The sequence below is a fragment of the Tiliqua scincoides genome, chromosome 4, assembly GCF_035046505.1.
Source record: "Tiliqua scincoides isolate rTilSci1 chromosome 4, rTilSci1.hap2, whole genome shotgun sequence".
Taxonomy (NCBI): Eukaryota; Metazoa; Chordata; class Lepidosauria; order Squamata; family Scincidae; genus Tiliqua; species Tiliqua scincoides.
In genome coordinates this window covers 9,501,832-9,523,707 of record NC_089824.1, presented here as the reverse complement: position 1 = coordinate 9,523,707, position 21,876 = coordinate 9,501,832, and the positions used below count along the sequence as shown (strand labels likewise).

Here is a 21,876-nt window from a genome sequence, read left to right as displayed (position 1 = left end):
ACTCAAATCCTAGTGACGCCACTGCCAAGAGTGGCTTAAGGTGCTCTTCCCATAAGGTGAGCAACATCTAAAAATAGCTCATTAGTCCCACAGAAACTGCTTTTCCAAATCACAAGCAGAGGGAGGTCAATATTTAGCATCCAGTCTGGAACTTCAGACTTAATAAAGAGGCACCCACCATCAGCAGTGTGGAGGAGTTTGTGGCTCTTCAACGTGCCTTTGGATTTGAACTTTTTCCCACACATATCACACAGGTGGGTTTTCTCAGTGCTGTGGCGGTTCATGTGAGCCTTCAGGTTGCTTTTGCTGCGAGTGGCATATTCGCAGAGAGAACACTTGAACGGCTTGACACCTTTAAAGAAGAACAAAAGCAGATCAGTGCTTTGTGAAACTTGTCAGTCAAACTTAGTTAGGGAAGGACAGGCACTCACAGGAAGAGAAGAGGACCATCTCATCCATTACACTCACAATCAAAGGAACACTTCCATGTGGTTGCACTCCATGCAGGGCGTGTAGAGACATCTGTAAGCTTTTATCAATGTTAGTACTGTTTGTGCTGACTGACAGTGGTTCACCAGGGTTTTGGAGGTGCCTTTCACAGCCCTAATGAGAAATGACAGGCTCTGAACCCAGGGCATTCTCCAAGCAAGGCAGATTTCCTACTTCTGAACTATGATCCCTTACCATAGGGTCCTTGACTTCCCCTCCCGCAAGCTGCAAATGATTGTTGCCAGCTGAGGCCAATGCTTGGTGCTAGCTGAGTCAAGGTGAGAAAACTTTGTAATTATTCAGTGTTCTCCACGTGATAAAGAAGCAGCAGAAGAATTGGGTTCCTGTTAATGCCAAAGTCTGTGACTGCACCTTTTTACCAAGTTGGGTCATGTGTCAAAGAACAACTATAATTTAGGAGGATGACAGAGATTTCTCACCTAATGTAACCCTGAGATTTTCATGTGACCCACTATGAATCAGGAGCATGTTCAATATGCACTGATTTTTAAGTAAATGAAAATAACTGCCTACTGATTTGTACCTAGTTTCAGTTACAATCCATAGAAGTTTTTCTTGAATCATGCCCCAATCCTATCATCCCCCTGCCACTTGCACCAATGCAGCTGTGCTATGGAGGTGCATGCTGCATCTTATGGTGGGCTTGTTTTCCTACTTTTTTTTTTTTTTTTTTTGGTATTACTTATTCTGTTTTCTGTCTTTCTTGTCTATGGGCCCAATCTTATACTCTCCCAGAGCTGGTGCTGACCTCCAGTGCCAGTTCTGGGTGCCGTAAACATGTCATAAAGCGTGTTTACAGCACAGGGAGAGCAAGGTGTGCTGGTGCTGGACCCAGCGCCAGGAGGCCAATGCTGGGGGAGCACCTGTGGTAAGGCACACCGCTGGGTGGCGGTGCAGGGTTTCTGGGTGGGAGAGGAAGTGTTCTGGAGCAAGGAGAGGAACTGGGGTGGGATGGGGGTGCGACCGACAGAGTACCCTATGCTAAGTGTCAAGCTGAAAAGCCCCTCCTGTCTGTGCCAGCAAAACAGCTGGTGCAGACTGAATGACAGCCCCCTTCCCAAGGAGGCCTCTGAAGGCCCCAGCTGGACACAGCAGTTACCATTTTGGCATCACTGCACCTGATGCCGCCACGGCCATTTTAATTGGGCTGCCCTCTTCCTAACTTCGGCAAGTCTTTCCAAAATGCCTTGTCCTCCCACTTCAGGTCTTTCCAAAATGCCTCAAAAAGCTTTGAAAATTTGAAACCAGAATGAATTATGCAGATAGAGATATGTAAATCTTTTGCTTGCTGATGGGAATAACTGGATTCTGGGTGCAGAGTTTGCACAGTGTACCTTTGGGGTTGATAACATCTCAAAAGAACAACTAGGTAACAGCAGCATTTTAATTTCATTTTTTTTGTGAGGTATAATTGTGGAGATTTATGATTATTCAGAGGTAACTGTAGGCATTGCTTAGATAATTGTAATAATTTCATTTCTCCTTTTGCAAATAGATACGTGTTAGGAAAGCACACTCATTAGGCCAACTGCAATTCATTAATTCAAAAAACAAAAGGGATGCATAATATTAATTACTGAATAATTATTTATCTGCTGAGGCAGAAAATCACACAACATGTAGTTTAGAGCTAGAACAGCGGAATATACAAACTCTACTCTGCTTTAATTTCAAAATAAGACTTAGCAGTCTTGCAAAACTTGCAAAAGCTGAAAGTGTGCCTTTGGTCTGCTTTAAAAGCACTACAACAAAGGAGAGAGAAAAAATCACACTGTGAGTTACTAACACGTCAATTTACGGACTCAACAAACTAGAAATGAAACACATAAAGTTAGCAATGGGGCTCAAAGTGTAAGCTCTGTGCCTGCTGAACGTGCAGTAGAACTTCACACTGAATGGGTTATCCTTCTAATAGTACAATCCCAAGAACGTTTACTCAGAACTAAGTCCCACTGTATTCAGCTGAGCTTACTCCCAGGAATGTATATGTAGGATTGCAGCCATGTTTCTAATATGCTCAATGATGGCATAAGCACAGTTACCATTTCTCAGCTGTTGCTCTATTTTTCCAATAGAAAATATTTGTCTATGATTAGCAGCTACAAGCCCATCAAAGAAATGGGGAGAGATATTCAGCCCTGCCCTATGTGATTTTTACTGCCCCTTTTCTTATCTTTTTACTGCCCCTTTTTCTTATCTCTCCAGTCTGCAAGCTTTTCGGATCAGAGGACATGCCCCCTCCTCTTTTAGTCTGGAATTTGGCTAGCTCCATTAGCAAAAGATAACTGGCCTCTGTCCCCACTCTCCTTCAAAGTGACTTAGCCAGCTTCTGCATCTTTAGCATTTTGCTAATGAGTAAAGGAAAAAAATATACTTTAAAGCCAGTCTGAGTGTCATTATCATCAGCTCATTCACTTCACTTACCAGGGCTGGGAGGGGCTATTGCCAGAGCAACCACGGTGACTGCTTTTATGGAATCCTGCCATTAAGGTACCCTAGCAAGGCCCTTCTGCGCATCTCACTGCCTTTTAGGTATGGTTGGCAGGGATGGACAAGGGGATTGTTTCTGGGGTGCCCCAGGAATATGAAACTCTGTCCCTGGAGGGGACATCCTCCCTCCATCTTTGCCAGTGTCCACTGCAAACTGGAGTGTTCCCATTTCCAATAAGTTTTTGACCACTGTACAGCTTAAAACTTCATTTTGCTTATACAGTGATTCTCTATCGCTTCCTTTTATCTGCTTGCATATTTTTCAAATTCTTTTGCTTAATTGTTTTAATTCTGTAAGCCACCTTGAGCAGTTCTGAAACAGGAAAAGGAGAATACAAGTGTTCAAATAAATAAAACAGATTGGATGAGTAAAGGTTATTGGGCACTTGGGCAGCAGCAGACCTCCCAAAGAATCAGTCTGCAACGTGAATTGCCAGCATGGCAAGCCTCTGGCTTTCCAACAACAATAGCCACAGTATTGGCTCTAGTGATTAACAGAGGCATGAACGTGCCCGAAGACAGGAGCTCCTTCTGTCCTTTGTTACCTTCGTGAGCCCAGATATGGCGCTGAAGGTCTGATCCATTCTTCATGAAATAAAAATTGCAGTAGGGGCATTTCACTGCTCGCTTCCCTATCAGGCCTTTCAGCTGAACCCTCCTGCCAACAATCTCGGAGATGGTGTTCATAGAAACCTCTGGAAAAAATAAAGGAAGAAATCCATAATAAGACAACAGGCTCTAGCCTTCTGGAACATGGGCCAAGAATAATAAAACAGAAAATATTGAGATTGCCCCTTGCTGAATCTTCTAAGTAGCTTTCCTGCTGCTCATTCCCCTGTTGCCTAGATTTCAGAGTCTAAGGAAGCAGCCTTATTCATTTATGACATTTCCAATATTGGTCATTGTTTTTGTGCACTGTGCACCTCCACTGTGCACCTTCCTATTTTAGTGACAAATTAGAGTCTGATTGCGCCACTGGTGCAGAAACCATTTTCCGGCAGGAAGCTGTCTCAGGCGGCCAATACCTAACAAGGCAGCTTCGCTAACCAAATATTTATGAGCTTCAATACCCTCCGAGATGCATATAACATTTGTTTAAATTTTCAACCGGGATTTTTCAGAGGAGGCAGATACATCCAGGCACACGGCGTAACTGCAAAAGGCCTTGGAAGCCAGATGTGAAATTATAACAGCCAGACATAATGACCTTATAAGACTGAGGGCGCAGTCCTAACCCCTTATGTCAGTGCTTTCCAGCACTGGCATAGTGGTGCCAATGAGACATGTGCTGCATCCTGCAGTTGGGTGTCACTCATGGAAGCCTCCTCAAAGTAAAGGAACGTTTGTTCCCTTACCTCGGAGCTGCATTGCCCTTATGTCAGTGCTGACATAAGGGGTTAGGGTTGCGCCCTGTATTGTTCAATCTCAGGCACGTGTAATCATCAACACAGTCACATATCTTGCAAAGAATGCATGTGTCGAATGGATTATGTAGGGGGCTAAGGGCCCAATCCAGACTCGATGCTGGGTTGGTGCAAGTCCCTTGTGACAGCCTGGGAGTGTCGTGAAAATGCCGTAAAGCACTTTTGCGCCACTCTAAAGGGAGTTAGGCCAGCGCATGGACTTGTGCCAGCCTCTCTGCACCTCCGCAGGCCTTGGGGATAGGTAGGTTTGCGTCAGCTGAGCTCGGCCGATGCAGGGGTCGGGGGCGCATGGGGAGGGCAGGGAGGAGGAAGGCATTTCAGGGCAGGGGAGCGGGCGGTGGGCATTCCCAGGGTGGGTGGGCGGGGAGTGGGAGGCAGAGCTAGAATCCGGTAGTTATGCTGGATCCTAACCCCATTCCTGGGCAGCCTGCGTAAGTCCTGGGCTGCTTGAATTTGCGCCACCTCTGGAGCGGATCTGAGTAGCCCCACTGGGACTGCAGTGGCTCTCCCCGGGATAAGGGGAAGCGATTCCCCTTGCCCCTGGCTGCAGCCCAAACCTTGCACTAGATACTTGCACTGTTCCAGAGCAAGTTAGGACTGCGCTGCCCAGCATATAAAACCATGGCAAGGACTTTGGATTTGAATTGGAAATTTCACAAGCTGGATGCAGACTATTTGTGCTCATGTCTTGGAGTCCCCTTCAGGTACAGAAGGAAAAATGGGTATGCAATGTCAGCTCCTGAGATTTGCAGGTACTACAGGCTTGGTACAAATTCTAACATAGCAGCATCTTCATCCTGTTCCAGTGTCTAGTTCAGCAATTTTCAACCTTTTTCATCTCATGGCACACTGGCAAGGCACTAAAATGGTCAAGGCACACCAGCAGTTTTTTGACCATTGACAAGGCACACTATGCTGTTAATGATCTATGCTGTTAATTAATAAATGACCCTCTCCCAAATTCCCACGGCACATCCGGGGACCATTTGCGGCACACCAGTGTGCCATGGCACAGTGGTTGAAAATGGCTGGTCTAGCTTCTCCAGTTACTAGCTCAGGCTTCTGATCTCAGGAACCCTGAGCTAAAGAGCACACATTCTTGGTTCTTTACACATGTGAAACCAACTCACACGGAAACAGATCATTGATCCATCTGGTAAATTAGCCTACAATGACGAGAAATGGTTCTCCAGAGTTCCAGGCAGAGGTCCCCCTCTGAGAGCAGAGCTGATTAAAATTCTAAACCTAGGACCTCCTGCATGCAAAACAGGTGCATGACTATTCAGTCCCAGTCCATCCTGATTCAAGTGTGGCCATCCATGATTTTGACCCTGACATTAACGTATTTAGTAAGTGACAATTTCCCCATTGCTTGTCCCCATGTTACAGAAAATTTCACCTCCCTCTTTTCTAGACATCAGGATGCACAGGAGCTGGGCCAAAAACAAGATGGCAACCCTAATCTTTCACCTCTTTTCTATATATACTGAAGAGCACTTACAACACAATAACATTCAATTACTCTGCCTCTTCTACTCCTTCACTATTATACTACATTTAACACAGTTAGCATGGCTTATCTTACCTGGGTGGTTTGTCTTTATGTGTGATTTTATAAGTCGGTCTTCAGAAAATGATTTCTCACACACAGGGCAGGAATAACTCTTTTTGTCCTTTAAATGAAAAAGAAAAGATTATCAGTTTGTTGAGCTGATTGCTAAACTCATTACAGGCTGAATAATATATGGCTCCCAAGAAGGTAATAACTAGAAGGCTCAGATGCCATTATAAAAAGCAAGAACAGTTACCATGATGAGATATACCAAAGGAAATGCAAAAATTAGGCTTTGTTACCAAGTTATTGATTTTGGAATCATTGGGAGCTTTGGATTATAGTACACTGGGGAAAAATACAGCATTAAAATATACTTATGATGTAGCTAACTACCCAAGATAGAACAGAGATGTCTACAAGTTCTTCCTAAAACAGGATCGACAGAGTGGGAATGAGGTGCCAACATGGATTTCAGACTGAAGGTTGAGATACTTTTGAATGTTCTTTGGCATATCAACCCCCACCCCCCCACCCCAAAAAAAATTAAATGGGAAACTAGTACAGAAGAGAAAGGGCAGGGCTAAAATAGTTTTCCAACACACTAGCTGTCAGGTTGCAAAATGGGTTTCTTCTGTAGCATTCAAAAGATAATTTCCCAACTGTAGCCTGAGTTGGCAGGCAGCCCAATCCTACCCAGCTTCCCAATTGGCGATACAGGGGTGCCAGCACAACTTCCACTGCATCCAGAGGGGGAGTTTTGGCTGCTGGAGGTCTCCTTGGAATATGGGAACATTTGTTCCCTTGCCCTGGGGTAAGCCTCAACAGTCACTATGGGTCAACTTGGACCTGCACCAGCTTGATTACTGGTGCATTGATCTGTGAAGGTAGATCAGTCCTGAGAAGGGGGTCAGTTGGCATGCAGAACTGGCTCTTGCCGCTTGGGGCAGTGGCCAGACTGTACACACTGCCCTAGTTGTGTCTGTGACAAGTGTAAAGGTTACGTTGGCGGAACGCACATTCTGCTATTGTTCTTCAATAAGATTGAGTCGGCAGTTCACTCCATCACCTCATTCTGCTGCATGGGAGCAGATATCCCAGCTGGGATATCACTGATCACCAGCAGTTAGCAACACAGCCTGGTTAATTACTAGCTGAAAAGGAGCTGTGAAGAACAGGAGTATCTCATGCCAGCAACTTCCTGTTTCCACATCTGTGCAGGTGGCAGCTTCCCTGTGATCAACAGCCAGGGCCATCTTAACACCCTTGCCCACCTGAATCCACCTGAGCCTTGGATCTGCCTTGAAGGATTTTCTTTCTGATCTGTCTTCACTGGAAATACAATTGGCAGGTACAAAGGCAGGGCCTTCTCAGTAGTGGGGCCACTATTATGAAGTTTCTTCTCTGGTAAGTTCCAACAGGTTCCTCTTTCAGATGGACTTGAAAACATTTGTATTCAGAGGTATATTTGGAGCATAATCTTATCTGCTGCTCAGGTTTTTATAATAGGATTTGGTGTTTGTATTAATACTCATGTTCCTGGGCTGATCTGTGGATCTTTTATGTAGAAAAGCAAGACTGAAATGAAAGGAAAACATATATATAACAAGAAACTGGGGTAGGGTGTATTCTGTCTTTGCCACAATGACACAGACTTGAAGGTGTCATGCTGCCTTGCTATAAACATCAGTTGGTGACTGTATCAGGGAAAATACCATTCCAAAGGAGACATAGTCTCCACGCAATCTGACACGGTTGTAGTTATCTTGCACTAAGCTTATCAAAATAATCTACCTGGGCTAGGTGAATCCACCATAGATTGACACAATCTGACTACTATGTGCTCATTGCCATGATCGAGCAACACACGTTGTGTGAATAAGGAAGTAGCTAAAGTTTAATAAAGGAGTACCAAGACTAGGGGCAGCTTACCCAGCAACAGGTAATAAAGATCAGGAGAACATATGGTGCTTCATAAAAGGGTTGTTGTTATTATTATTATTATTATTAACAGTATTTATATACCGTTTTTCAACTAAAAGTTCACAAAGCGGTTTACAGAGAAAAATCAAACAACTAATGGCTCCCTGTCCCAAAAGGGCTCACAATCTAAAAAGATGCAAAAAGAACACCAGCAGACAGCCACTAGAAAAGACACTGCTGGGGTGAGGTGGGCCAGTTACTCTCCCCCTGCTAAAAAGAGGAGCACCCACTTGAAGTGCCTCTTACCTAATTAGCAGGGGTTCAACATATTAGAGGGAGCAGCTTGCCCTCCATGACCCCCACTCCAAGGTCTTCAGAAGTTCTGCTCCAACCTCCTTCCCGTCAAGAAAGGAGATATACAAGAATGAAGAACTGCATCCCAATTAGAGTTCTGTAGTTGGCAAGAACAAACAGTTTTTTTTTGAGGGACTACTAAATAATTATTGAAACATGAACGTGTCTTCTAGGGCAGTGGTTCCCAAAGTCTTACTCAGAGTTTTGGACTATGGTAAGTAGTTGCAGGACAGGGTAGGATGAAGCCCTAAATCAGTGGTTCCCAAACTGGTGGGTCATGACCCACCAGGGGAATCGGAAGACCATAAATAGGTGCCCCAATGATCACAGTGCCATGGGAGAAAGGTGATTTTAAACTTATCGGGGGGGGGGGTCACAGAGGCCTCCAGGAAGGCCTTGGAGGCTTGCAGCCCCCTATTTGCTGTAGCAGAGGTCTGCAAGCCTCCAGGACCCTCCCAGAGGCCAGTACGACCCCCCCCCATAAGTTTTAAATTACGTTGCTCCCAGCAGCACCACAATCACTGCAGCACCGTCGTGGCCTCATCCTGCACAGTCACTATTTACCATAGTCCAAGTCCAAGTAGGACTTTGGGAACTACTGCCCTAGATGAGATGTTAATGTTTCAGTTTGTTTTGCTTGGCTTTGATAATGCATTTATAGATACCCTAGACTTTTTTTGAACCAGCTGACTGTTGCATAGTCAATGTAAGGTCCAATAATCAGCTGGACATAGTTTAGCATAACATTGCTGCTGCCAACTCAGCCAGGCCTGGGACTCTTCCTCCCTCCCCCATGCTTCCGCTTACTGAAGGAGGCACCAATGTTGTTAGGGTTCAGTCTTGGTGCCTTTGGGGTCAGTGGAGGGTCACAAGAGGCTGGCTGCTCCCCCACAACAGCCTCTATGTAGTTCTGATGCAGGGATGGAGTTCAGGACCATTTCATCTCATTGTCATGTTAGGGAATAAAGGGAAGCAAAGTGGAAATGGACTGTAAGTCCTAAGTGTATTCTTTCAATTCACACTTGTGTGCGTGTGCACAATGGGACCCAACAGTTCACAAAATATTAAGAACCTTAAGTATGTTGCATTGCCAGAGCTAATAATTTCTGAACCAAATGGATGAATTTGAGGCTCTAGCTTAATTTTGAACATATGGTGTTAGCTCGATGAAAGCTCCTGGGAAACCTAACAGGCTGGAAGAGACGTGCTGCCGCAGTTTTGCAAATGCCAAGATTTGCTTTCTGAAAAAAGTGAAATGCCACATGAGGTGCAGAGATAAAAACATGTGGGTCTGGAAAAGAGGTGGCAGAATTTAAAGTCTTTAAGCAAAAGGAAAGAAAGAGAAGCTTACTGCAAATTATGGGGTCTTAAGTATGCCAGGTGGCATGCTATACATGAATTTAAATGCACTTCTTTGGAAAGGCATACATTATTATTATTATACATATTATACATATTTTCAACATGTGGGAGACAGAATTCTAGGGCTAAGATTATTAACCAAGAGCAATCTAAAAACTGGGATTAATACTCATCTTTAAAATATCCTCCATTCTGCAATTCCTTCTGCAACATGAAGCTTGAAGTTTGAACCTGCCTGTCCCCCCCAAGCAACTTTCTTGCATTAACCCAAATACAAAAAGGTTATGGATGCATTCATGTACTCCAAAAAAAAAAAAAAGGATCTCGTACGAAAGGATAGTCAAGAGCAGACACAAAGGCTGCACATCTGATATAAAACTGCTTGCTTTTTTCATACCAAATACTGAAAACTTTAGGCCTATCTGGTCCTAATAAACTGGGCAGGAGGTCTGGTCTAGAGGGTAGAGCCTCCATTTGCCTGAAGATTAACATCCACAAGGTCGCCAGTTCGAGGCCACCGGCACCGTGCGACCTTGAAGCAGCTGGCAAGCTGCAGCTGAGCTGTTCCATCTGCTCGGAGCGTGGGAGGATGGAGGCCAGAATGTTAAACCAGATCGGAGTGTAACAGCTTGAATGTGGTGGTTCTTGAAAGAGAGAACCTTCTTTCAATTTGTAAAAATCCCTGCGTGGATTTAATAAGCCTGCCTGTGTAAACCGCCTTGAATAAAGTCTTGAATAAAGACCAAGAAAGGCGGTATATAAATACTGTATATTATTATTATTATTAAACTGATTTGGGGTCCAGTCCCATTCAATTTCCCAGTGCGGATGAAGCTGCAATGCAGCCTCAAGATAAGGGAACAAACATCCCCTTGCCTTGAGAAGACCTCCATGACTCTTCCCCCACTGAAGGATGCAGCACACACCCTGTTGGCATGGCTGCATCAGCGCTGGAAAATTGGATAGGATTGGGCCCTTAGAAACCCTCTCATTAAGCGCTCCTTACAAGACAAGCTGATCTGCATGATGCATATTTTAAATTGTATGTAGTATTTATTATTTTTAATTTTTGTGTAACATAATGATCAAGGAAGAATATATCAAAAAGTCTCTGATCTCCATGATGAGAAATCCTAAATCCTAAACTGCTTCCAAATGTGAATATTGATGAGGAAATCCAAGGAGAGGAAAAGAAAGGAGATTGGAATACATGAAGGAAGGACGCTGCTAGATCAGTAAAGGAAGGTAAACATTACATACTTATGAAGAGCTGGAACTGAAATAAACAGAGGAAACTATGGCCCTATGCATAGAACTAAGCAACGTAAACACACAAATGGATAGCTGAAGCATCAAAAGATGATTTGTATTTGAATGATTCCTTAGATCAAACACAAGAGGCACAGTTTTCAAATGTCTTCACATTACCTTGAACACAATACTTTTTTTAATGGAGGATGTTCACACATTCAGCTGAGAGACATCAAAGAACCCAAGAGATGTCTCCACATGGATGAACTGTCACAAAGTTACACAAACCCACACCGAAGTTACTGTCCATAAGTAAACAGCATTTTTGTTCCACAACTGTCAAAAGATGTAAACACACAGAAAAACAGGCAGCAGAAACATTGCATTGCTCTCTCCTCCTGTTCTATTACAAACTTTAAGAACAAACAAGAGCACCCACTTCATGCCATCATCAACCAAATAAGGGCATGTAGCAAGAGCTCTTCTTGGAGGCTTTGCCATGGCTATGGAACTTCCTGCCTCTTGGAAATTTGCCAGATAAGGCTTGAACCCTATTCAGAATGATCCTTTCAGCTGTGATCTGGTATGAAGAAACAGCCCCCTGGATCAGACCAAAGGCCCATTAAGCCCAGCATTCTTTTTCCTTCAGTGGTCCACCAGCTGCAAAGTCCACAAGCAGGGAAGAAAGACATAAGAACATAAGAACAGCCCCACTGGATCAGGCCATAGGCCCATCTAGTCCAGCTTCCTGTATCTCACAGCGGCCCACCAAATGCCCCAGGGAGCACACCACAACACTCAATTTTAGTGGATGTCCCCTGGTTCTGGTATTATGTGAGAGTGTAAAGAGCATCTCCCTATCCACTCTGTCCATTCCCTGCATAATTTTGTATGTCTCAATCATGTCCCCCCTCAAGCGTCTCTTTTCTAGGCTGAAGAGGCCCAAACGCCGTAGCCTTTCCTCATAAGGAAGGTGCCCCAGCCCCGTAATCATCTTAGTCGCTCTCTTTTGCACCTTTTCCATTTCCACTATGTCTTTTTTGAGATGCGGCCACCAGAACTGGACACAATACTCCAGGTGTGGCCTTACCATCGATTTGTACAACGGCATTATAATACTAGCCGTTTTGTTCTCAATACCCTTCCTAATGATCCCAAGCATACAATTGGCCTTCTTCACTGCCGCCGCACATTGGGTCGACACTTTCATCGACCTGTCCACCACCACCCCAAGATCTCTCTCCTGATCTGTCACAGACAGCTCAGAACCCATCAGCCTATATCTAAAGTTTTGATTTTTTGCCCCAATGTGCATGACTTTACACTTACTGACATTGAAGCGTATCTGCCATTTTGCTGCCCATTCTGCCAGTCTGGAGAGATCCTTCTGGAGCTCCTCACAATCACTTCTGGTCTTTACCACACGGAAAAGTTTGGTGTCGTCTGCAAACTTAGCCACTTCACTGCTCAACCCTGTCTCCAGGTCATTTATGAAGACATACTTCACTCCCTCCACCGCTCCCTTGCAAGTGATAGTGAGAAGCACCGTGCCACTGAACCTGGAGGGTGCACAGAGCTGCCATAAACCCCAATCCTCAACTCCCTGCACAATCCTACCTAACCCACTGCAAGGCCACACTGTGGCATTTGTGACAGGTGTAAAGCTGTTTACACTGCTGGAATGCTCATTCTGGCAGCCTAAATGGCCCATAGGATTGGTCCAAGAAGCAGTAGCTTTTAATAGATCTACTCTTCATGAATGTGTATAATCTCCTTTTACAGTCATCCAAGCTAATGGCCATCACCACACCTTGTGGCAACAAATTCCACAAACTAATTATGCACTTTGTAAATAAATCTCATGCTAATTTGTTTAATTGGATGAATACTGGTTCTACTATTGTGAGAGAACTTTTCTCTCTCTCCACATCATGCAGTTTTATATCTCAATTATGGTCCCTTTAATTGCCTCCTCTCCAAGATAAAAAGCCCCAAACACTTTAATCTTACCTGTTGCTCTAACCGCCTTATCACTGATGTGCTTTAGTGATTTTTAAATGGATTTCAACAGAGTATTTTAAATGGACACTTGATCATTTTTTAACCCATCATGCGTGTTCGAAATGGGGGCAGCCTAAACACTGAGATTATACACTTATTTTCAGAAATGTACCAAAAGAATTTTTCAAAATGAAAGACAAAAAATAAACCAAGAGAAAAGTCTTATTCTTGGGCTTTGAAAGTCACCTCTATAGTTCAAGATCTTCAACAGTGATGTTTTTTGTCAGATACACACACATGCTGCTTTTCTTGACACAAAGCAGACTTGGAATATGCCTGTCAACCTCAAAATTCACAGAGAATGCCCAGCCAAAGTCGTCTCTTTAACAGTTGTTAATACCGGAGATTTTCTCAGTGGTTGTTTTGGTTGCTCACTGTTCAAGCAGAATATTCCCACTACTCCCTGCGCTAATCCTTCACAGTAACCCTGCCCCTCTTCCAGATGTCTCCTCGGAATTCCTTGGTTGGAGGTCTTGCGTTCTTGAGCCCCCACTGGCCATCAACTGGAAACCCCAGAGAAAGTTCCCATCACAAATTGAGGCTTGTCAGAAAATCCTTGTCAGATGCGGCAACAAAGCCTCTGTCAAGGACTCAAATGGGTCCCTTTGCAATACTCCATGTCACATTCTCAGTGCCTACCTTGTCCCTCAGCAAGAAAAACAGTAACAAAGCCTGTGTGCTTTATGCATTTCTTGCTTTTTCAATGCCTTTGAAGACTCCTTGAAAGACATAAACAGAGGCAAAACTACTGCAAGGGCAACTTTTATTCTTTCTACTACTGATAATTTTCATAGTGCTTTGCACATTGAAAGTGCTTGATCTGTATTGTGTTCCTTACAAGCCTAAACATACAAATGAGGAACTGAGCTTGGGAAATAGCTGGCTGGTTCCCAAAGGCTAGCTCTTCACCCTGACATTGCTAGTTTCCCATGTGTAGGGAGATTTTTTTCTTCTTCAGAAGAGCATTAAGTCCTAAGAACAGGTGATCCCGGCTGGAAAGCCTAACCAGTTCAGCATTCTGTTTCCTATTTTAATCAACCAGGCACCTCTGCAAAACCTACAAACAGGGCGGGCAGGCAACAGCAGTTGGTGTTGTTCCCCCACAACTAGTGCTGCCTGGTATGTTCCTTTTATTTTCCTCTCTCTCTTCCCTTCCACTAGCAAGGCCTCCAGTTTTTAAACCCTATTCTCCCAGGGAAACCCTTCTGATTTCCCTGTGTCCTCTTTAGTGCACCACTACACCCTTCCTTCTCCTCGTAAGGATTTCCTCCTCCTTTCCTACCTTGAAATCACTTATGATTAGGGTTTAAGCTGAGTGAGCGAATGCAGTATACAGTGATAAAGTAGATATAGGTTTATCACCTCAGTGAGAACCAGCCGATTGTATTACTTATTGATACATTTGAAAATGAGGCCTTTATTCAACAAACGCTTGCATACATCTGCATGCCTACATTAGGTAGGGAAATATCACACAAAACTTCTTCTAAAAGCTGTCTGGTATCAGAGCACACTGGTTTGGGGAAAACAATGGTGAGATTCATTTATGCACTTTGGCTGAGAGGCAACATTTTCAACCCCATCTCCCTTTTCATTGCTGCATTTATTTCCCTGTTGCCTTAAAATATTTGATTACCTTTGTACCTTACCTGTCTGAGAAAAGCCTGTTAACCTGCTGAAACTAATCTGAGCAATGGAAAGGCTGTACAAAGGTTTTCTACACATTTTTGCCAACACTCTGCTCTGAAAAAGTATTGCTTCGGCATTGGGATGCATCTCAACATGGCAACTAGTATGTCTACTATTGGTGATAGGTCTCCCTCCTTGCATTTTGAAAACTCAGATAAAAAACAGGCAGGAGAGTTCATGTGATGGAAGCAAATAGTTGAGAGTTCTGCCATCCCCAGTTTCGTTCCTGCTTTTCAGGGTGTTTTCATACTCAACAGTAAAAAGCACATTTGAACTACTTTGTGCTTTGTGAGTTCCTTACAAATGCTGTTAATGTAGGAGAGATTGGAACAGAAATAGAAGGCATGCTTCGGCTGATGTAGATTTTACATTTGCATTTAAAGCAAAACTGATTTAAGACTTACAGGAAAAGTGCTTTCAGACTTCTCCCAGATTACAAAGAGACTCATCAGCAGCCATTTTCTACATACCTTCCTGCTCATTATTTCAAAACAAAAAAGTGAAATGCCAAGAGGAGACCTTAGAGCTGAAACCCAGGATGAGGAGAACCACACAGTACAGATCTTACTAGTCTGTGTCATTTCAGTTTACAAGAAACTCAGTGCTCCTCCATATTAAAAAAAATGGCGGGAAGGATCTTCCCAGAACATAGAAAACTAACATGTCAGGGAAATGAGATCCAGCAGTCTCTTCACTGATGTACTAGCTTTCTTTTCTTTTCATATGGAACTTTTTTTTTTTAGAATATATATATATATATTCTAAAAAAATATTTTTCTAAAAAAAAAATGCTTTTCTCCTTCTAAATCCCAACCTTGTATTTGTCTTTGATTGTGAACCCAAAGGGGTGATATCACAAAATAACACACACTTATGTTGTCCTATGCTGAGCCTTTAGCATAAAAGTGGAGTATCAGCCTAACCCAGAGCGATGCAGCATAAGTAACTCAAGGGGGGGGGGGGGAGAAGACTTTGGGTGCCTAATTGAGCCTCTGTGGTTCCAGGTCTATGAATCTAGTCATTTCATGAAAATGTCTCTCGTGCACAACTTGACTTGCTTAAACCAGTTAAAGGTTGACACGATGGGAAGAGATGATGCATAGCACCAGTGCCAGGTTCTTGTTTACCAGGAAGATCAACGGATTAGACTGCTTGGGACATATATCAGAACAGTACTGTAGCATAAACAAGGAGGCCAGCAGCACTTTAGAGGCTAATCATTTTACTGAGGCATGAACTTTGGTAGAAAAGAGTCTACTGTATCAGGTGCTCCAAAAAACTTTCTGAAACCCATTCACAAAAGTGCATGCAATTTATTCAGGTGCCACAAGAATCTCTGTTGTTCAGGCCATTCACAATCTGCATCATCATGTGTGGGTTCTGACTAGATAACAGTGTAGTTTTAAAAGCAAATATTGCCAGGTTACTTTGCTACAAGAGTTATTACTAACATGGTATTTTGGCCACAGCAAAAATTCTTATATGATGGGTCCGTTGTAAACACTACCATTTTTTGACATGGACTGGGCCTTTGGAAAAGGAAGAAAAAAAGAGGGAGCATTCATTCCCAGTGACAGAGGTCTGATGGTTTCATCTTGCTTTCTCTCTCCTCCCCAGGGCTGATGCAGTAATCTTCCTTGCTATTTCCAGCGGACGTACTAGGCTTTCAAATCTCAGATAACCTGTAGGTTATTAATTGTTTTATTTATTGTTTTATATATTGAAAGTTTGTCTTTTATGGAACTCTGTAAGCTGGCTTGGGCACTTTCCCTGGCAAGGGAAAGGTGGGACACTCACACCATTCACACCATACATAGTGCCTTGTGTTGCAAATACGGAATGAAGAACACAACCTCAAAACAAACTTAGGTTTTCTCTGCAAATCAAATTTAACTGGAACATCCTCCTCCAACACAAGTGAAATAATACTAATAAAAATAAGACAAGACTAGGTGCATTTATAGATGGATCTCTTCCTTTTGCTTTGAATTCCCTGCTGCTTTCTGAAAAGCCACCCTGCAGATTCTGAAACCACAGTAGTTAGTCAGAGTAGGAGGTGAACTATTCTGTTCTTTACCAATTCTTTTAAAGGAATTCTAACTGCTGGAGATTTTGGCCAACAGCCTACCTCCTGTCAGCGTAGAAAAGATCTGAAAACATTAGATGCATCACATTTAACTCATGCTTTTAGGAAAGCTAAAGAAACACAAACTGGAAGCAAAGGAGATTTTTAAAAATCTATATAATTTTCCCTCCCCCCCCATCTCACTTCATAGTTGATTACCCTGTTGTCCTCATCCTTTCCATATGCCTTTCCATATGCCTCCTTCATTCTAGCCTTTCCCAACTTCAGGTTATTTCTGCTGCCATTATTTCTCCCTCCATCACATGAACAATCCTTTTCTCTCTAATGGTTCCTTCCCTATATCATTCAAACACATCATTGTTTCCCCTGTTCTTAAACATGCATGCACACATTTGATCACGCCTCCTTGTCCAAGCACCACCCAATTTCTCTTTTACCCTTTATTTTCAGAGTGGGCTGGTTATACCTTTTGTCTCAACTTTTACCCAACTCTGTTTTTGACATTTCCAATTTTAACCAACATGGAAAGGACATAAACAATAAACATATCCCATTACAACAAAGGTGAAGGTACTGAGGGTCCAATACTATGCTTCCCAGTACCCAGCGTCGTCAAAATGGCTTCTGCTGCATCCAGTGGGGCTGGGAAGCAGCGTAGGGTCTACTCAGGGTAAGAAAGCTTATGCTCCCTTACTCCAGGTAAACCCTTGGCAGCCCCGATGGGTCTCCTTGGACCTGTGCTTGCTGTTGAGTGGGTGCAGATTCAAGGAGACCCAGGTCTCCCAGGGTGAGAGGGAGATCAGGATATGTTGGCAGGGTCTGCCACCATCTCCGCCCTGCTCCCTCCCCCATCATGCCTTCTAACCTTCCTCCCCCCCACCCTGGAACACCTCCCCCCACGCCCCATCTTACCTCTCTGCCATCTGGCGCTTTGCACAGAACACTGGGTGGCACACTGCTGGCCTCTGACCAGTGCCTACCCAGTGCATGCTCGGGCTGGACTAGCTCCAGAGCTGGGCAGGTGCCAAGTCCTACAAACATGCTTTATGGCATGTTTGCAAAAGTGTGTGGCAGCGGTGAGCCAGTGCACACTGTTCTTTATTGGGTTGTAAGTTGGATGGAGGACTTTAGGGAGTAGAAAATATTAGAACCATACACCTTCAGCACATGTCTTGTGATAAGGAACCATGAAGTCATGCTTTGCCACCCTCCCTTTAAAGGTTTGTATGGACTGCAAAGGATTCAGACTCACCATTTCAGTATGCACTTTCAGGTGTGCTTGAAGCTTATATTTATCTGGGGTGGAATAATCACAGTCTTTATTGGGACATTTCAGCAGAATATTACTGTGTTTCTGGATAACGTGTCGTTTAAGGCAGTTTTTGGTGATGGAGGAATAGCTGCACTGGGAGCAGTAGTAGAGATGTTCTCGTGTGTGCGTACGAACATGCATGTCATAATGCACCTGGTACCAAAATAATTTGCCTGAAAACAAAACAAGGTAAGTTAAGCAGGTTCACGTGTATTCTGCGTAGGTACTGTGCAGCAGACAGAATGCCAGTCAGTTTTGGGAGGCAGGGCTCAAATCGTTACTCCATCTCAAGAGTAAAGTTAGGAAAAACTGTACTCTACCCAGATACTGTTATGATGGTTGACTGTATATAAACGGCAATACCCACCATGGGTTTTTGGGATAGGACTGGACATGAAGCTAGTCCCCTAAACTAACCACTGCAGCACACAACTGCTGGGGATAAAGTCTCAGTTCTCTGCTGGTCTACCAGTCTCTTGGCTTCCAGTAACATTTCTCCACCCAATTTACTTTGGCTCACGTATACAATTCTTTGGGAAAACACAAGTTCTGCAAACACCAGTACAGCACAGGTCAGTATAGCATAGACTCAAGACCTGGGATGGAATCGCTGCTTGAAACCCTGATCTTCCACTGAACTGAGTATCTCTCCTAGGCCCAGGCATCTTTGCTGGTTCTATTCCCCATGGCGACACTTCACATCATAATTTTTTTTGTCTCTTCCTGTTCATACATCAGCTCCCTGGCGATGTCTGGTCCATGCTGCAAACCCTTTTCAGATATGCAGTTTATCAACCCTGTTCAATGTCCCTGTTCTCACCTGTTCCTGCTTCTCTTTTTTGCCCTGCAAGCCTCACCAGGTTCATGGCCTCACCAGGTCAGCTGCCTGCTTTCCTTCACATTCAGCTGACTTGCCAAATTGCCTTGACTGGAATATGGCCAAGGCCTGTCTCTTGATCGGAATTCTTTGCTTTGCTCTCTTGGTCCAAATGCCTTGGCTCAGTTTCTTTGGCAAGAAGGAAGCCCCCCCTCAACACTACTGATGTGAATATGAATAAAGAATTGAACTTAGGCTTTTCCTTGATACAGAAGGTAAATAGCCCCAACCAAACCCTTCCAGCTGTACTTCATGTAATCAGGAAGAAATGGGACTAGATTCCATGCAGTTTTATTGCCTCCCCGGTCATGCCTATTCCTTACCGCAGTATTCACATTCCAAGTCTCCATACACCTTTCTGATCTTCTCACACAAGGCTGTGTTCATTTGTCTTTTTTGCAAATTGTCCAATATCTGCATGAAGGCTGCAACTCCAGGCCGACTATCAGAGGATGGTGTGCAAGACTCTGAGCTCTCATTAACAGCTACATTGGAATCTAGAACAGGAAGTGGAGCAGAGGAATCTACCTTTTCAACTGCTGATTCATCCACTTCCTGCTCATTAGGACAGATGGTTTGGCTCTTTTCTTCAACATCAGGACTGCACTGTGGCTCTTGGTGATTCTGATTTATTTCAGAGCTTCCATTATTTGAAAGCTGAATTACTTCACCTTGCACATTTGCTGGATGGTCTTCCTTTCCAGTAAGGGATTTTACTTCCTCTGAACCAGAAGATGCATTTTTCATCAGAAAACCATCAGAAGCATCAGGTGTATGCAAGTCTGGGGATACAAATTCTGTTAGTGGCTGGCTTGGTGGATCTGTTGCAACTGGAGGGTTTTCACATTCTAAAGGAGAGGCTGTAGACATTTCTAGGTTGCCATCAGAGGTATCATTGAAGCTTCCCTCTGTGGCACTCAATTCCCCTATGCAAACAGGCTTCTTGAGTATACAAAGCGCCTTAGAGTTTAAGAGTGAGAGTTCAGCTGCAGTCTGAGACAACTGTTCTCCAAGGGCTTCCTGTTGGATATCCCCTCCTGGCTCAAGCAGGCAAAAGCTCTGATTGATGGAACTGTTAAAAACAGAAATTTCTGGCAAGTCCCCATGTACTTCTTTGATATGTGAGCGGAGCCTGATAGAGCTGACAAATTTTTTTGAGCACTTGGAGCACACGTATACAAACGGGTGCTTTCGGACGTGAAGCTCCAGCGCTTGGTACTTGGTGGCTCCGTGGCCACACAGTTCGCATGCAAAGGGCCTCTCGTCCCCATGGACAAGCATATGCCTGTCACGATCCAGTTCGTTTTTGAACTTGCGCTCACAGATGTGACAATCATAAAGCAGCTGCCTCTTGCCTTCCCGGGTCATCAAGCGGAGCTCGTCAAACACGTCTTTCACTTTCTTGTCTTCCAAGTCATGTGCCTCCTTGATGTGCTTGATTAGGTTCTTGACATCTGAGTATTTCTTCTTGCAGAAGCGGCAGTGCTGCTTGATTTTCTTGTGGACTCGCTCCACGTGAACCTTCAGGTGGCCTTTGCTCAGGCAGGTGAAAGGGCAATAGTCACAAGCAAACTTCTCTCCTGTGTGCTTCCGCAGGTGAACATTCAGGTTGGCTTTAATGGCACTGGCATAGCTGCAGAAGGAGCATTTGTAGGGCTTCTCATTGGTGTGGATCCTCAAGTGGGCCTGAAGAGAGTGCTTAAATTTGAAAAGCTTGTTGCAGTATTCACAGGTAAATATTTTTAACTGAGTTGCTCCTAACCTAAGAAGAAAAGAAACAAGACATGAATCATTTACAACACAAAAACAGGTATGTGAACATCTACCAATTGGCTGCAACACTATTGCTGAACATCACTATGTACAGATGCCCATTCTTCCTATCTCTGCTGAACCATCAGTTGGGGGAAGGAAACACTTTCTGTTCCGTTTTGCTCTGTATCCTTCCTCAGAGAGGAATGGATAAGGAAGCCTTTTGCTGTTTCTTGGAAACCAGAGGGCACTCAGCAACTTCTGGGTTGAGATCAACAGTGTTTTACTTGGGGATATTAAGTGGAATCTTAACAGCAGCAACACCAATATAATTTTTAAGAAAGGCACATACACCATATTTTCAACCTTAATGGTTGTGAAAATATTATTACGCGATGTCTACGATAAATGTTCTTCAAATGCTACCACTGATCTGGGATGAAACCAACACTGAAAAGGAGCTTGCACCTGAACAAGTGCTTAGAGGAGAAATATACACAGACAAAAAAGATCCTAAGATAATGGCTACATGGAGTGATCACTATTTCTCTCCTATGATCAACTGCAAATCCTATGCAATCCTTCCTGAATCAATTAGTCCATATATGGACTAATGCAACACTGAGTGATGACAGACTTCCCCACTTCAGCTCACTAACTTTCTCTCCTGCCTTGGTCTCCCTTTCACTCTCTTGCCTGAACCATCCCCTCTACCTGTAGATTACGTCCCCAGAGACTGTCCTCAAACTGCCCTACCTCAAACAAATTAATAACTCGAACAATTGTTCCACATGAACCCATCCACTGAATTTGATACCTAGCTTCCATAATAAAAGTTCCAGAAAAGTGATTGGTGGAACACACTTGGTGTGACTCAAAATGTTCAATATTTTGAAGTACCCTTTTGTATATACTGGAGTCAATGCTACTCCCAGAACAACCATCTGGAAAACCAGTTTTCGGTTGTTTGATTTCCCCTGGGGGCTGGGGATAAGAATAGGCCCTCAGTTTGGCTGTACTTGTCTTAAGAGGCGACTAAACAGCCACCGGGTAGATGGGACTCATCAGCCTGGGAAGGCAGCTCATCTGAGAGAAGGAAAACTCTGATCCCAAACCTCCACTGCCTTGTGGCTACATCCAGTTATGGAAAAGGCTTCAGGAATCAACCTCGAGGCAAAATCCGGAGCCGGAGTCCCTGAGGCAGTTCATGGCTGAACACAGTCACGTTCTGGC

The 21,876-nt window shown here is 43.9% G+C and overlaps 1 protein-coding gene across 1 annotated transcript in view; it reads right to left on the bottom strand.

Moving 5' to 3' along the window:
• Window positions 1-21,876, bottom strand: part of ZFAT (zinc finger and AT-hook domain containing) — an 87,843-nt gene that overhangs the window by 39,690 nt on the left and 26,277 nt on the right. The window contains exons 5-9 of the mRNA XM_066623885.1: window positions 19,215-20,653; window positions 17,955-18,187; window positions 6,010-6,097; window positions 3,546-3,695; window positions 179-352 (exon numbers count right to left, since the gene is read on the bottom strand). Of these exons, the coding sequence (XP_066479982.1) occupies window positions 179-352; window positions 3,546-3,695; window positions 6,010-6,097; window positions 17,955-18,187; window positions 19,215-20,653 (2,084 nt within the window). The remainder of the gene's footprint in view (window positions 1-178; window positions 353-3,545; window positions 3,696-6,009; window positions 6,098-17,954; window positions 18,188-19,214; window positions 20,654-21,876) is intronic.